Source organism: Drosophila tropicalis, unplaced genomic scaffold, assembly GCF_018151085.1.
Source record: "Drosophila tropicalis isolate 14030-0801.00 unplaced genomic scaffold, ASM1815108v1 contig_443, whole genome shotgun sequence".
Taxonomy (NCBI): domain Eukaryota; kingdom Metazoa; phylum Arthropoda; class Insecta; order Diptera; family Drosophilidae; genus Drosophila; species Drosophila tropicalis.
Window position 1 is genome coordinate 5,504,859 of NW_027172907.1, and position 16,130 is coordinate 5,520,988.

Here is a 16,130-nt window from a genome sequence, read left to right on the forward strand (position 1 = left end):
TCCCACAACTCCTGCACAGAGTAGACCACCCCACCATATATACATACAAATATCTATGGATGGAACCATATCTATGCCATTTCGTGGATACAAAACTCCGACTGCTAATGCCATTGGCCCGCAAAATGGAAGTCAAGCCCAAACAGAGCACACGACTCGCTCTTGTCGTTGTGGAGCAAATCCTTAAAATCGAATGCCAGGTAAGTGGTATGCCATCTATCCAAGTAGGCTCTGATCTTGAATGGCATGCGAGTGTCATGTCGAGAATCTCAGTATACATTTGTTATCCTAGAGTAAAAGTTCTATAAACTACAAAATTGTTCAAGTGTTTAAAAAAAGTATTTGTTTTTTTTTTTTTACTATAATTTTTTTTTCTTTTTTCTAATTTTTGTTCGTTTCGACGCAACATGCAAACGATGGTCAAATCAAAACGCTCCACAAAGAACAACAAGGCAAAGAGTCGAGAGGCGGCTCATAGGATTTGGGCCAGTGCTGCTTTAGCGGCTACACCGGCACGTCGAGTGATTATACCACGGCCCGATGTCCTGCACAATTATCTGGAATATAAGCAAATAAATCAGTATCTGGAGTATTTGGCGAATCGTTATCCAAAATTTGTTAAACTCTATACTCTGGGGCTGTCGGCGGAACGTCGTGAGATTCGTGCCCTGGATATCAATTGGTTGAGCGCAGAGAATTTTGAATCGAAGCCGGCGCAGCAAATGGGACAAATTCGAGGTCCAGTTCTTGGCAAAATTGGTGAACAGTCTCGAAATATTGTCTTCATTGAGGCTGGAACACATGGACGCGAATGGATAAGCATAACGACGGCATTGAATTGTATATATCAAGTGACGGAACGTTATACCCGTAATATTGAGATATTGCGTAAATTGCGGTTCATCATTGTGCCAGTTGTCAATCCGGATGGTTATGAGTATTCCCGCACTAAGGTGAGGTCTTCCTAATGGATTCTCTTCTCGCTTAATCTTAATCTTAATGTTAATTCTTTCCTTAAGAATCCAAATTGGCGTAAGAATCGTCGCTCACACAAATCCACAAAATTTGTGGGCACCGATTGTAATCGTAACTATGATATATTCTGGGATAGTGGCACAAGTAAAATGAATCGTAATACCTATAAAGGTGAACGACCATTCTCTGAGCCAGAGACGCGTGCCATGCGCAATCTATTGGATAGCTTGGAACCGAATCTGTTATTCTTCCTATCGTTGCACTCGTATGGCCAGAGCATTATGTATCCTTGGGGCTATACACGAGAGCCACCGCATTTCTGGCGCGAACTTCACACGCTGGCCACATGTGGTCGGACGGCCATTAAATCGTATAATGGACGTGAATATCGTACGGGTAGCATTAGCTGTCTGACCAAACGCACCATATCCGGTTCGGTGGTCGATTATGTCTATGGTGTTCTACGCACACCGATGGCCTTGGTTATGGAGCTACCATCCAGGGATTTGGGCTTTCAGCCGCCCATGGAGAACATCAGTCAAATTGGCCATGAAAGTTGGTTTGGCATACGTGAGATGTGCAAGAGAGCCTACGATTTGCGTCATCAAATCAATCGTAATTCGGAACCGAAACTGCCACGCCCAGCTGGGGCTGATGCCCTAATCGATGGCGGTAATGGTGAACGACTGATTGCAGCCGCCCAATCGATCAGCAGTAGCAATGCAACCGATGCCGGTGGCGATAATGCTGAGAAGAAAACGAAAACCACGCCAAAGAAGGGCAAGAGACGTTTAAAGAGGTCGCGTACTGCTCAGCATGAAGCAATTATGGAAATACAGCATCGCAGCCTAAGGAGACCATTGGCAGCAGCTACTTCGAGAGCTGGAACTGCAACTGGAGCTGCTGGAGTTGCGCACAAACGTTTGCTGGCCACCAAATCGGCACCACCATTACGAGAAGTGCGAGAAGGTGCAACAACAACATCAATAATGAATACTTCTACTCCTCCACCACCAACTTCTTCTCGGGCTGGTCATGGAGATGGACCAATGTCTGTACGTGGAAAGAATGCTCGAACCGCCACCGCCGCCCAAGCCACCACCTTTATGCCACTCGGCGTATTCCTCTAGTCGTGTGTAACGTGTGCATTTATACATATGTCTGTTTGTACATTCACTTCTTTGTCTTTGATTTTAATTCCTTAGTTTGCTGATAAATTAAATGTGTGTATTACAATACGTACATATATATGTCAAGGAAATCTTCCTTTTTACATTTAGTTTAGGGCATTACTTCTGAATGATTTTATTTGTTTAACTCAATTTTATCCGTAGGTATTTAGATATTTACCTATATGTTTATATATATATATATATGTGTGTGTGTATTTTAAATGTATGGTGTGTGTTTGTATGTGTAAAGATGCCAAATGAGTTAACATTATTCGTGTGTTTTTTGATTTGTACATTTCTTTTTTGGAAAAACTTGAGGAATATGCGAGTTTATTTATTTCTTCTCTTTTCTTTTAATTGGAGTCTTTGCTGTTGGGCTCCGCATTTGGACTCGCCTTTGCCTTTGGCGCAGCATACTTTTGACGCAACTTTTCATAAACCTTGCGATCCTGTAATAAGTAAAAACAATACAAAATGGGATTACATTACAAGCAAAAGAAACAAAAGTTGTCACCAAAAAACACAAAACATAAGACTAAAGAAAAATAAAAAGTATTTGGGAGATTGTTTGGTCAAATGTCTTTTTCTTATCCAAGATATTGGATAAACAATAGAGGCCGTTTGTTGGGGGCGAATGTCCAGACAAAGCATACAAAAAAAACACGCTAGAAGATCTAAACTAAGGTCAATAGAAAAGATAAATCAGCTAAGTTATCTAATTACGCCAAAAGCATGATAAAAAGTATTTTCTAAGGTGATTTTAAAGACCTTAATAAGTCCAACTCATTTCTGAACGTACTATAAAATTCAAATAGATAGAAAGATAGATTACCTGGTCACTAACTGAAGGTCGTAACTGGTCCAAAGCCTCCTTGAAATGATGATTCCGTACACATAAACTTTCGAGACTGGCATCGACATCGTTTAGCGATTCACGTAAAGCAAACATGGATGCACGTTTAATCAAGCCAGCCAGATCGGCTCCTGTATAGCCTTCAGTTGCTTCCGCAATATCGGCGATATTCACATCATCGCCCAAAACAGGTCGAGTGCCGCTCTATAGAGAATACAAAATGCATAAAGATTAGAGTAAAGTCAATGCAAAAGGAAGGCGGCTTACCTTGGTGGTGGCATTGAGGATTTCAACACGTTCGCTTTTCTCTGGCAAACCGACATATAGTATGGTATCCAAGCGTCCAGGACGTAAAATGGCTGGATCAATGATGTCGGGACGATTTGTGGCAGCTAAAATGTAGACACCTTTACGATCCTCGACACCATCCATTTCGGTAAGCAATTGATTTACAATGCGTGTGCCTGAACTATTGCCATCACCGCTATCGGAACGTTTCGGACAAAGTGAATCGAACTCATCGAAGAAGATGACACAGGGTGCCGAGTTTCGAGCGCGTTGGAAGCAAGCGCGCACAGCACGCTCACTCTCGCCCACATACTGAAAGAGAAAGTGAAAGCAAATCGGTTAAAATATTCAGAATAGAAAGAGACAGAGCATCTGACATTGGGACTTACCATATTCATAAGCTCTGGTCCCTTAACTGAAATAAAATTAATGCCCGCCTCATTGGCAATGGCCTTGGCCAGGAGAGTTTTGCCGCATCCCGGTGGACCGCAAAGGAGTACCCCAGATGGCGCTGTCAGGCCAAGACGTTCCAATTTCTCTGGATATTTAACCGGAGCCAAAACAGCCAATTTCAGTTCTTCACGGATATCGGTAAGTGCACCAATATCATCCCATGTGGTATCGGGGACAGTTATGAATCCCTCACGCTTGGCAGATGGCTGCAGCACAGCAATGGCAGCTATAAAATCCTCGAGAGTCAGAAAAAATTAGGATCGGAGAATTCTTCGGGTGGATTATCCAGAAAATTTGTCAACTCAGCTAAGGTGGGCTCATAGTACTCATTGATGGGAACAACAGTCTTTGGCTCTTCCTTTGGCTCTTTTAACTCCAGGTCTTCGTCTTCATCCGCCTGCTTTGGTGGGTTCTTGGTCTCTGCATTATCATTTGTTTCTTTATTGTTATCATCCACATCCATGGCTTCGGAATTTAAACCATTTGTAGACTCCTCCTCCTCCTCATTTTCCTTCTGTTCCTCTTGTTGCTCTTGCTCATTTTGCTTGTCTGTATCCTTGGTATTTGGTTCATCTTTCTTCTCCTTCTCTGGTTCGGTGGCAGCCTTGCTGCTGGCGCCATCTTCAGTTGGGTCGTCATCGTCGAGGGTGACTGTGGTCATGTTCATTTCGCTGGCTGCATGCAGCTCACAGAATTTTTTCATTGATCTACGCTTCACGGCAATAGAAGCCGCACGCGAAACCAAAGCCATCAGATCGGCACCCACATAGCCGGGTGTCAGTTCAGCAATCTTATCATAGTTAAGCTTTGCATCAATTGACAAGCCCTCGCATTGAATGCGTAAAATCTCTCGACGCTCTTTACGCGATGGTATATGTATGGCAATCTCATGATCGAAACGGCCAATGCGTCGCAGCCCGGGATCTAGGACATCAGGACGTGTTGTAGCGCCAATTACAACCACAGATTGTCCAAATTCGGTGGCCTTTAGATTATCCAAGCTACTAATTAGCTGCGAGACAACCCGGCGTTCCATATCTTTGGCTGCCCACTGTCGATTGCCACCAATGGCATCGATCTCATCAATAAATAGAACGCATGGCGAATTATCGATCGCCTGCTCGAAGACATCGCGAATGCGTTCCTCAGATTCGCCAGATATCCCGCCAATTAGCTCAGTGGCCGGTACCTCTAGCAATGGCATCTTCAATTGACCACCAATGGCACGTGCCAAATAGGTTTTACCACAACCCGGTGGTCCATGTAGCAATAGGCCTCGTGATGGCAGCAAACCCAATTGAAAATAAAATTCAGGTGATTTGATGTGTATAAGCATTTCGCATAGCTCCTTCAATGTGCTGTCCATGCCGCCAATGTCACGGAAAATTTCCGTAGGACGCTGTACATCCAATTCCTTTTTATATTTACGTGGACGCATGTGAGCTGATGGTTGTCTATCCAAATAATCACGATGATGCAGTTGTTGATGCTGTTGCTGCTGCTGTTGTTGCTGATGCTGTTGTTGCTGCTGCTGCTGCTGAAATGAAATTGGCGGACCACGATGATCTTTGTCGCGACCATCGCCACCACCACTGCCCATGTCTAGAAAAAACAGAGCTTTTAATAAATAAACAAAAAAAAAACCGATTCTCAACTTACATTTCTTGACATTGGATATGCCAGAGCCTGAATTGGAGCTGCTGGACTGACTACCCTGACGCCCAGTACTTTGGAAAGAGCTTCCAGTAATATTTGTTTTGACTGCTATGTTGGGCAAAAGTGGAAAGTTTTGTAAACATTGCAATTTTTTTTGCATAATCGTGCGTGGGAATTCTTACATTTTTTAGTAGCTATAGCTTTTGTATCCTGCTGTAAACATTCGGCAGAACGTTTCAGTGCAGTTATTGGAGCACCTGTTGTTGCCCCTCCATTTGAATTTTTAGTGGTTGAATCATCATCGTTCTCATCGCCACTGGAAATATCAATTGGCTCATTGATTGTGGGCTTTGGTGTTGATGCTGTTGCTGGTGCTGTCGATGATGATGACGATGGCGATGGCTTCTTAGCTGGCAACTGGCTACTGCCGCCACTATACAAACTGTTCATCATGTTGTTCATTACACTTTTGCGTGCGGGTGGCGGAATCTCGAATTCGTCACTCATATACTCCTCCTCGTCCTCGGAGCTACTGACTTTATCTAAATTGTAACTGTCCGATATAATGGAAAATGCTAAATGCAAGCAAAAAACAAAAAGGAAAAGAATGTTACGCACATCAAAAAATATAAAATAATAAAAACGGTCCGTTCAGGTGTAATTGATAACTGAAAATTACTTACCTTGATGCACCAATTGTCTGAATGGTCCGAATTTACGACGCGAGTACTCTGGATATTTTAGCATTAACTCCTTGGTCATCTGCTTCACATCCAAGTAAGTCTCGCCAATATGCTCCTCGAGATACTAATAAAATAAAATACATAAAAAACAAACAAAAAACCCACAATTAGTTTACAGAACAATGCATACGCGGACCTAACCTTGTTTTTGTCTGCCTGCCTGCCCCTGCAGCAGCGCCAAATTGTTTTTCTTAGACGGTGGCGCACCGGCTCAGAAGTGTTTCTAATAATAATCTAATAAAAGCAAATACCAAATACAAATAAAATTTAACTTACCTTCTTAACTCGTATCGTTATCAGACGGTCGTGTAACAGTGGCTTTGCTTTCTTCATAATCTGTATGGATTCTATTTAAAATGTAAAATCCACTCGAGAATAATCCACGAACGAGCGGTAAAAATGCAAACCAAAATGAAACGACGCCGCCGTCATATCATGTTCACAAATATTTCGCAATCGCATTTAGCAAGGCGTTACCACTGCGCCCAAAGTTATCGAAATTCAAAAATGCAAAAACCTTGCTGAGAAAATTTCTCTATCAAATAATTTGTTTAAGGCAAAAATACAGTGAGTTCATAATTTATGCAATCTCTATGACTGATTTACAAATCTCAGAAAATAATTAATAAAAAAGAAATCAAATTTTAATTAAGCACGCAGCAATGTGTGATTTTATGTGTTACTGGCCAGACCTGTCAATTTTTTTAAGATACAGCTGACCAATAGCCAATTGGAATATCGCACCTGCTCGAAAATGCCTATCAACATATCGGTGTGGCTTCCATCACTAGGTTATTGTTGTTTTTGTTTTCAAGCGAGCGGGACGAGTGTGGAGTGTGTTTTAGTGCGAGAACGCTTAATTTTTTTGTTTTTTTATTTATTTTTTGTAAATAGAAAAAAAATATATAACAGCAAACGGACAAGATATTTCGGAAATAGTAAGCAAGCAAAGCAACGAATAATCGAGAAAATTTTATACTCAATCTTTCACATTCTCGTTGTTCCCTGCGTCGCGCGCGCCTCGAGTGCCGGAGACTCGGTGGAAAAGAAAAAACAATTTACTAAATTAACAGCAGCAACTGGAACAACACAAATGGATAAATATCGTGAAATAATAATAATGTGATGCAGTTGGTGTTGTTGTATATGAATGAAACACAGCTGAAGTTTTGGCAATGATGCATAAAATTTAAACAAGAGAAATAAATACATACAAATAAATATAAAAATTGTAATCAAGAGTGGAAAAAAATTTGCAGCAAACAACAAGAACAAAAACAAACGGAAAAAAAGAAAGCTTTAACAATGTGCGACGGTGAAATTTGCGAACCAATGACTCAACAACAAAAGCAACAACAAGAACAGCCGGAAGAAACGAGAGAAGATCAAAAAGTTCAAACAAAAACCTTACGCTTAAACCGATCACCATCATTCACTCAAAACGATGCTGGAGCCGACATCTTCAATTGGCAATTGGAAGATGTATATAATTGGGCCAGCAACACGGAACACTTCTCAGTGTCCCTGCTCGATTGCCTGCGCCTGGAGGCCATCGATGGAACCGTGTTGCTCTCCCTCAATGAGAATGATGTACGCGATATGCGCTTTAAATTGGGCTATAGGTTGACCTTTGGTGAACTTAAGAAATTCTGGTTGGCTGTAATGAAATTGCAGCAACAACAAATGCAAAGATCTCCCCAAAATGTGACGGCTGCCTCGCCCATGATAATGGGCATAACGGGACACTTGACACATTCAACATATGGTGGTGCGATTGGTGGTGGTGCAACCGGAGCAACAACAACAACAGCCGGCAATATATTTATGCCATTCACAACAATATCGAATGCCACAGCTCTTGGTGGTACTGGAACTGGTATTATTCCGGCTACATCTGCATGTCCTTGCCCACAGGAATGTCCTAGCTATGTTTCGGATTGTGAGACCTTTCAACGTATGGGCAAACGTTTCGTGGCACCGGAATATTTCAAGACCGCCATTAGCTTAGGTAAGAAACAAAAAACAAAAAGTAATTCCCCTCCAATCTGTGATTCTCAACCTCTCTTTCTATCTATGTGCATATGGATATTATGAAGGGATCTAAAAAACACATCTTTTGACTTTAGTCGTTGAGAGTCAAAAAATCTAGTCAACAGACCATTATTTGGGGGACTTCCCCTTCGGAACCGTCCATGTATCTAACATATATGTTAATTGTGAAGGTCAATTGTTCCATTGATTAAGCATTTTCAACTATCGGCCATTCCCCATTCCCTTGTTATTGTTGTTGTCACCTTTTTTTTTACTTGTCTTATCAGTTTTGGTTCATTTTAGTCATAAGTAAGCCTAAAGTTCAATACACACACAAACACACTCACACACACGCACGTGCTTGTTGTGTACGTCATTTAAATTATAAATTTAGTTATTGTTTTATTACCCAAGTGACGTGTTTTCAAACTATTTTTGTGTATGTCCAATTTGGAGGTTAGCTACCTATACTTATACATAAATAGACTGTTATAACCACCCGCCACCTCTCCACACACTTTCCCCTTCCCTCCTGATCCATCAATTGCATTTTATTTTTATTCCATACGTTTGATTTTTGTGTAACATTGCGTGCATTAATTTGTTAAATGCTTCGATTTGTTTTGTCTTTTGCTTTGTTTTTATTTATTTTTGTTCACATGAAGTGTGGACCTAAAACTGTCCGAGTGTTAGATTTAAAAATTTAATAAGAAAAACAAGTGGCCACATCCATTCGAATGAATGGGAAAGAATAATGATATCAAGTTGGAAGCTAAGTATCTAAAATATATTTAGTGTCAATTGAATTCTGATTTATTTACTTTTCCATATGGTCGGTCAATGGAATTATCAGTGTCGCATAAAACTAACCTTGGTCTAGACAAGATATGATTACCAACGTTTAATGACGTTTTTAGGGATCCAGCAGGTTAATTTGGGGTTCTAAAACTATTTTCCAATTTTCATTAGTTATTTTCTTTTTGTGGATCAATCGATTCGATTATGAAAATTGGATTAGGGATCAAGCTTTCACTATATAGGGGAACAACATTAGGAAGAGTATCCCCTAAACACGAGGGAAACACGAAAAAATAACATATTAGACCAGATTTAGCACCATTACTCCCACTAAATGCCGTCCCGTTTGGTGTATTAGTTTCATCATGGTTGTCCTTTATAGTAAAGCACAAAGTTCTTAATGTTTTCCCCAAACAAATAGTCTATATAGAGATTAGTTCAAAATCAAAGAAAACCATAAAGCACTACTTATATACAATTAACTTGTATTAATTTATTGTCCAAATTCCAAATGGAAATAAAACCAAAGCCTCTTAGCCGATTGTTAATACCCATCAAAACAAAGAGTGTGTACAATGATGAATTTATGTGGCTGTACGATTTGCTTTGACTTTCAGCTTCTGTTTATATGGAGAGGATTATATCAAAGAGAATTGTTAGACAAACAAAAGTGCATGCAAATAAGTTTCAATGTAGAGAAGCCTCAGACAAGACATTGGGATTTTGCCTTTCTTTCAATTCAATCGAACTGAAGAAGAATCTTTTCAATTATTATTATTTCGAAATGCCGCTGCCTTTGTCGGACGTTGTGAAAATAATTATACAGATGTTTTTTTTTTTCTTGCTTTATCACAAATAATGTTGCAATGTGTGGGTGGGGGGAAATATGGGGAAATATTGTTTTTCATATATGTATATATATTTATTTAAATCGTAAACTTTATCTAGTTCTAAAGACTTTTAGTGGGAACAACTTTTTCAGTTAACCTTATGTATTCTTCTGAGTTTGTTATATAAAAATATATGTATATATATACATTCTTTTGGAAACATTTTCATTTGAAAATCTTTGAATAATGAGTCTATGAGTTTATTCATTCATTTATTTCAACCTTATCTTATCTTTCTTTAAATTCGTGTGCTTAAAATGGCCCGTCTTCTATCTTTACTTACAATTAGATTGGCCCATAAAGTGTATAAAAGGCAGCCAATTCGGCAATATCGACTTACATATAATATATTATATTATCTATGAAACTTGTAATTTTCCACCATCTTTGTACCTTTTTAATTAACAATAAAAGGACTAAAGGTCGGTTAGTTAAGCCAAAATTAGAAAATACGAATCACAACCAAACAAACGCCCATTATTAAAGGAATTATTAATGAGCCATTGCCAAGCATATGGCCAAGCAGTGGTCTATCCATTCTAAGAGAGGCAATTGAGGGTTACTTTAAGTACAAATTCAATTCCGCATCTAACCCACTTATTCTTTCGCCTAAAATAATCAATTCTACCCTTTAAAGATTTCCAAAGAATCTAATTTACTGCTAGAGAGGATCTACTCAGAAGTAGTAGTCATAAAGACCTTATGTCTCATCTTATTTCTCTCTGTCCCTCTTCACAAGATAATGCTACTAAAAAACAATAGTCATTGGATAAATCTATGAAATATTTATGAAACTAAAAATTGATATCAAAACCTTTCATTGACCTCAATAAGTTTAGAAAACTAGGAAGAGAGAAGTCGTCTGCGTCGTATGCCCAGATGTCAATTGAGTTGAATACTCTATTCATTTGAGCAGTCAAAGATAAAGAATTAAGTTTAATTTTTTTTTGCCTAGTAACACAATTTGTTTGCACTAATCTTCTACCTTACCTACCCCTCTCCTATTCTCCTTTTTCTTATTCACAGGCTACTCGTTCGTTGTCACATGGATCACATCATTTGTTATGGTAATTGTGCATGAGCGAGTGCCCGATATGAAACGTTATCCACCACTTCCGGATATATTTCTCGATAATGTACCCCATATACCGTGGGCCTTCAATATGTGTGAGATAACTGGATCGCTGCTCTTTACCGTTTGGCTAATTGTATTGACTTTTCATAAATATCGCATGGTATTATTACGTCGTTTCTTTGCCTTGGCCGGCACTGTATTCCTGCTGCGATGTGTCACCATGCTGATAACCTCATTAAGTGTGCCGGGCACCCATTTGCAGTGTAATCAAAAGGATTTCGCTATCGATGATCCCAATGTGGATATGATTGGAGCCCTACTACTGCGTATGACGCGTGCCTATCGCATCTGGAGTGGATTGGGTATGTCCATACAGGGTGTACGAACTTGTGGCGATTATATGTTCAGTGGACATACGGTGGCTTTGACACTCTTAAATTTTTTCATCACCGAATGTAAGTAGTTTAAGGAGAAGGAGATTGAGTAGGAGGAGCAGAAATATTATTTGTCTAATTTTCGATTGATTCTTGCAGACACACCGCGTAATCTTTACTTCCTTCACACGCTCACCTGGCTGTTGAATATGTTTGGCATCTTTTTCATTCTAGCCGCTCATGAGCATTATTCCATAGATGTTTTTGTGGCCTTCTATATAACGTCACGTCTATTTCTTTATTATCATACGTTGGCCAATAATCGGGTATGTAGGCTGAGAGAGTGACACTTATCTCTGTTCTTGCTTTTTGCTTCATTATCTATTAATATTATTTGTTTTATTTTGCTAGGCCCTCATGCAAAGCGATTCGAAACGCACACGCATTTGGTTTCCCATGTTTAGTTACTTTGAGAGCTCAATGGATGGGATAATACCAAATGAATTTGATACACCTGGTACCTTAATCGATGGCCTGCTCTATCAGATAATTAAAATTAAAGATCATCTATTTAATTCCGCACATCGTTATTGGCTGGAGCGACCGAATGGTGTTCAAGTGAAATCATCATCCATGCAATTTTTTGGCAATGATTCAACCACGGATCATTATGTTCATGCTGCTGCTGCTACTTCCAATTACTTTAGTCCCCATCAATCGGCAGTTAGCGGTCTGAATAATCATACTACAACCGCAGTCGATGCTACTGCCACCACCACCGCGACAACAACAACAACAGCAACAGCCATGCCAACATCTACAGCAGGAGCAGCTGCAACAACGCAATATCGTAGTGCTTCCACGTCGCCATCTAAGCCGTATAGGCGAGCTGTTAAGGATGCTGCCATTGATCCATATATTAGCCAGAGAGATGTTGTCTCAGTTAAGGATAAGAAAGTACTTTGATTATTTCCATATGTCATTCAATGCCGAAGGCAACAAAAGTAGCAGCAGCAGCAGCAGCAACAACAACAAAAATATTAACAACAATAGCAGCAGCAAATGAAATTAATTAAAATACAATTTACATTACCGACTGATATTTTTATTTTTTCCAACAAATTTTCATCTCGATATAATGCGCAGCAGCTTTTGATCTGTCGTTGCCCGCCTTCCCGATTCCATGCATTAACCAGAATTTGTAGTGCCTTCCGGGTATAGCCAGCTTCTCCGTAAATATTCCTCTATATATACATATATTTAGTTTACATACATATGCTGATCGGCAATTAAATGATGATAAACTAATGATTATTACTATTTTATAGTAAATCTATCTATTATACATCTTTATAGCCCACAATCCCTCCTCTTATTCCGTTCAATTGAGTTCTTGAACAATGATGTGTATTTAATATCAAAGACTTTTTACTATATTATTATTATCATTACTATTATTATTATTATGATTATTATATATTTGTAAGTGAGCATGCGAAACAAGTTGCAATTAAGTTATTTAGTAATAAGTTAAGAATATATTTTGTTTTTTGTTGTTCTTCAACGCACAAAAATGAAATATAGATTCCGAATAAATCGAAATGTTTAGCAAAAAATGAAAAATAAAACCCACGAACACAAAAATTAAGTGAAATTATATAATTAATTTTTAAATAAGATTATTTAGATCGGCTATCAAAAAGCCGAATATGGAATAGAAAAGAGAAATGAATTGTAATCTAAACAATAGCTTTTAAATTTTTTTGTCACAATTCTTTTACTATGGGAAAAAAGTCTTCTAGTTATGCCATTATTTTAGTAAGTGCAAAGAGTTTTAATTAACAGAATCTTCTTTCTCCTTATTCGTTTTAATTTCTCGATTTACATATATAAATCTGTGTGCAATATCAAATTTAAGGGAATTCTGCCTAAACATTCTGTTATAAACAAAAAACTAAAAAAAAAAAAAATTGTTATTCCTCTTTTTTTAGTCTTAATTTATATTAATCACACAACTTGAACAAAAATTTAGCTGGATTTTGACAAATAAATGTAACTAAGACAATTTATCGATCTAGTAAACCCATTTTTAGAGGCAATAAATACTTTTTTGAGTAGTTTAACATTTCACAATTTGGCTTATTAATTAATAATTAATATAATTTTAAAGATTTTATTGAAATTAAAAACAAATTACTGAGAAATTGTACGTTTTTTTTTTTTAATAGTTTTGTTTTTACCATATACCAAAACAAAATAAAGTGAAATTTATGTCGATTGAGAAAGTTCTATGGAGTTTTAATATTAAATAAAATATAATTAATTCATTTATTTGTAAGAATTTGGCTAGCTTATACTTAAAAAGTGGAAAACATGTGAGTATTTAGTAAGTAGGTAAGTGAATAATTAATTACTTAGCAATTATTTTTTATCTTATCTATTTATTAAGCTTCTTTTTATTTATACATTTTATTTACCTGTATTTCTTCTCTATTATTACTTACCGTTTGAGAGTTAAAAGTTGGTGACTCAAATTTAAGACAAAATTGAAATTAAATTCTTCCCAAAAATCAAATGAGATAAAAAATGTCTTCTATATTGTAATATAAAACAGAGAAAATTCGAAGTTTTGGCAACTCCCAAATCGCAGAGCAGCCCAACATTATTTCAACCTGCCCAAATTGACAATAAATAGAAATTTTATCGGCCTTCTGTCCATAGTTTATCCATAAAAACGATCATTAAGGCAATCACACACGATGTTACATACATATTTATACAGTTTTGAAGAGAAGGTAGATTAAAGCCGAAGTTTCCTTGGAGTGGTTCATGGGAAAACTCCGTTTTAAATAGAGACCTAGAGATGTTACTTACAAATGTTTATATTGAAGCACTCGACTGTATACTTTAGACTTAAAAGTCAAAATTCATCTACCTCTAAATATTTCGATTAACCAAAGCCACCCTTTTGTTTTCAATTTTAAACAAAACTTAAGAAATCCTTTTCAAAATGAGAGAATTCGAAATGATTCGGAATCATTAATTTGATTTGTGGGAATCCTAGTCCTAAGGATAGAAAAGAGCAAGCAAAATGTTGGCCAAAGACAAGAATAATTGGTAATCACTTGATGCCAAATCCCAAATATATAGGATTCCTGGAAAGTCTCTTATTACTTTCAACTTCAGAAGAACTTATTCTAATTGGTGGCTGAGATTGGTCGAATTTCACCTTAATAAACTGATGAGCTAGATCGGCCACTGATTCTAATTAAGTGTTGGCTGAAAAAGTCTTGTCTTTATTCATCCTTGAATTTGTCTAGTCGTAGGCCATCACTTCAATGTCTGAATGTGCCCTTCGAACGGATCTGAAAACAAGCACAAGAAAGCTAAGCAGATGCACCTTAAGGCAAAGATCAGGAACATGTATGGATTACTCCCAACTAAGCCAGGCAGACTCATAATGATAACCACAAAGACCACCAATCCCCACTAATTTCCATGTCAAATAAACTCATGATTTAGTCATCCGTGATTAAGCCAATGTGGTAGGTGGGTGGGTCAAGATACGACAATCCATTGCCAACAACTGAACACGTTCTGATTTAGTTGTTTACTTTTTGAACCCGATTCTCCACCCTTTGTAATCATTCAATTCAATTAATCAAAAGTATTCAACAACTGTAAAAAAAAAAAAAAAAACAAAATCAAAAATGAACAAAAGAAACACATTGCTTCTATAATTCATTGTTTTTTTTTTTGTTTTTTTTTCTTCTGCTTTTCTTTTTTCCTCTTTTGTTGTTGGTTTCTTTTTTTTTTTTTCTCTTTTAATATAAAAATGGCATTTCTTTACTAATATTATGTTTAAATTACTAAGGTAAAGTATGTATGATTGAAAAAAAAAATACATATATATAATTCGTTTATATATATATATATATATATATATAAATACATATATACTTTTGTTGTTGGTGTCCATGTGTGTGTGTGTGTGTGTGTATGTATGCATGCGTGTATATATGTGTGAAAAAATTGATTTGAAATGAACATATATATATATGTATATATATCCTATATATATATGTATATGTAATAATAGTAGGATGTTTAGTCACTTCTATACCATGTTTTTTTTTTTTTTGTCCCAGCTACAATCAATCCAAAATTTGGCTTATTTATGTATATATATATATATATATATATATATATCTTCTATATATATTCCGAAGAGCATGTAAGGCTGGTTAACATGAAGTGAAGCATCCTAATGCATATGGACTACTATTACATGAAAGCGTTCAAAAAAGTTAATCTAAATTATAACATTTTTTACTTTATCTTCTCGTTTCTTCTTTCATCTCTCTCTGCCTCACATTTAAATGTTGTGTTTTTATCTGTTTTCTTCTTTTGAGTTTCTTTTTTTGTGATTTTTTGTTGTTTTTTTCTTTTCTTGTTTTGTTTTAAGTTTTCTTTTACATTTTTGTTATCTTAAAGGAAATCAAACATTTTAGTTTTCGTTTCCATATATGTATGTATATCGTCGCAGTTTATCCTTCCTCTCAGTTGACATCATCTTGATGGAAGAAAACAATTTTTATATAACAAAACTAATGAAACGAAAGTTTTCCCCATAAATGTAAGTTGATTTTTTTTTGTAGTTTTTTGTTTTGTTTTTTTTTTTTTTACAGTTCTTTTTGTAACTTTTAAATGAGTTAAACTATAATATGCAAAAATAAACTATGAAAAAATATATAATTCATGAGTGATTTGAGTTCTTTTTCTTTTTTTTGCTTTTTGTTTTTGTATATATTTTGTTGTTGCA

At 36.9% G+C, this 16,130-nt stretch overlaps 3 protein-coding genes across 3 annotated transcripts; 2 read left to right on the forward strand and 1 right to left on the reverse strand.

Moving 5' to 3' along the window:
- The first annotated feature begins 287 nt into the window (after positions 1-287).
- LOC137574180 (carboxypeptidase B1) lies at positions 288-2,217 on the forward strand. The gene is made up of 2 exons (XM_068286338.1): positions 288-953; positions 1,020-2,217. The coding sequence occupies exons 1-2, from the start codon at positions 408-410 to the stop codon at positions 2,103-2,105; spliced, it is 1,632 nt and encodes a 543-aa protein (XP_068142439.1). The 5' UTR covers positions 288-407; the 3' UTR covers positions 2,106-2,217.
- Positions 2,120-6,577, reverse strand: smid (nuclear valosin-containing protein-like smid). The gene is given in 9 exon segments (XM_068286313.1): positions 2,120-2,596; positions 2,980-3,204; positions 3,268-3,600; positions 3,678-3,991; positions 3,994-5,343; positions 5,401-5,505; positions 5,580-5,972; positions 6,081-6,204; positions 6,417-6,577. Coding segments are annotated over 9 exon segments (2,997 nt in total). The 5' UTR covers positions 6,474-6,577; the 3' UTR covers positions 2,120-2,500.
- Positions 6,578-6,942: 365 nt separating this feature from the next.
- SMSr (Sphingomyelin synthase related) lies at positions 6,943-12,346 on the forward strand. The gene is made up of 4 exons (XM_068286330.1): positions 6,943-8,148; positions 10,886-11,389; positions 11,468-11,634; positions 11,720-12,346. Exons 1-4 carry the CDS (start codon positions 7,446-7,448, stop codon positions 12,272-12,274), a joined length of 1,929 nt encoding a protein of 642 aa, XP_068142431.1. The 5' UTR covers positions 6,943-7,445; the 3' UTR covers positions 12,275-12,346.
- Positions 12,347-16,130: the final 3,784 nt, after the last annotated feature.

Bases quoted from the DNA above. Each gene is read 5' to 3' on its own strand.
- LOC137574180 (XM_068286338.1), top strand. From the start codon at position 408: ATGCAAACGATGGTCAAATCAAAACGCTCCACAAAGAACAACAAGGCA. The intron at 954-1,019 runs GTGAGGTCTTCC...TCTTTCCTTAAG, and splicing joins ATGAGTATTCCCGCACTAAG to AATCCAAATTGGCGTAAGAA.
- SMSr (XM_068286330.1), top strand. From the start codon at position 7,446: ATGTGCGACGGTGAAATTTGCGAACCAATGACTCAACAACAAAAGCAA. The intron at 11,390-11,467 runs GTAAGTAGTTTA...TGATTCTTGCAG, and splicing joins AAATTTTTTCATCACCGAAT to ACACACCGCGTAATCTTTAC. The intron at 11,635-11,719 runs GTATGTAGGCTG...TTATTTTGCTAG, and splicing joins ATACGTTGGCCAATAATCGG to GCCCTCATGCAAAGCGATTC.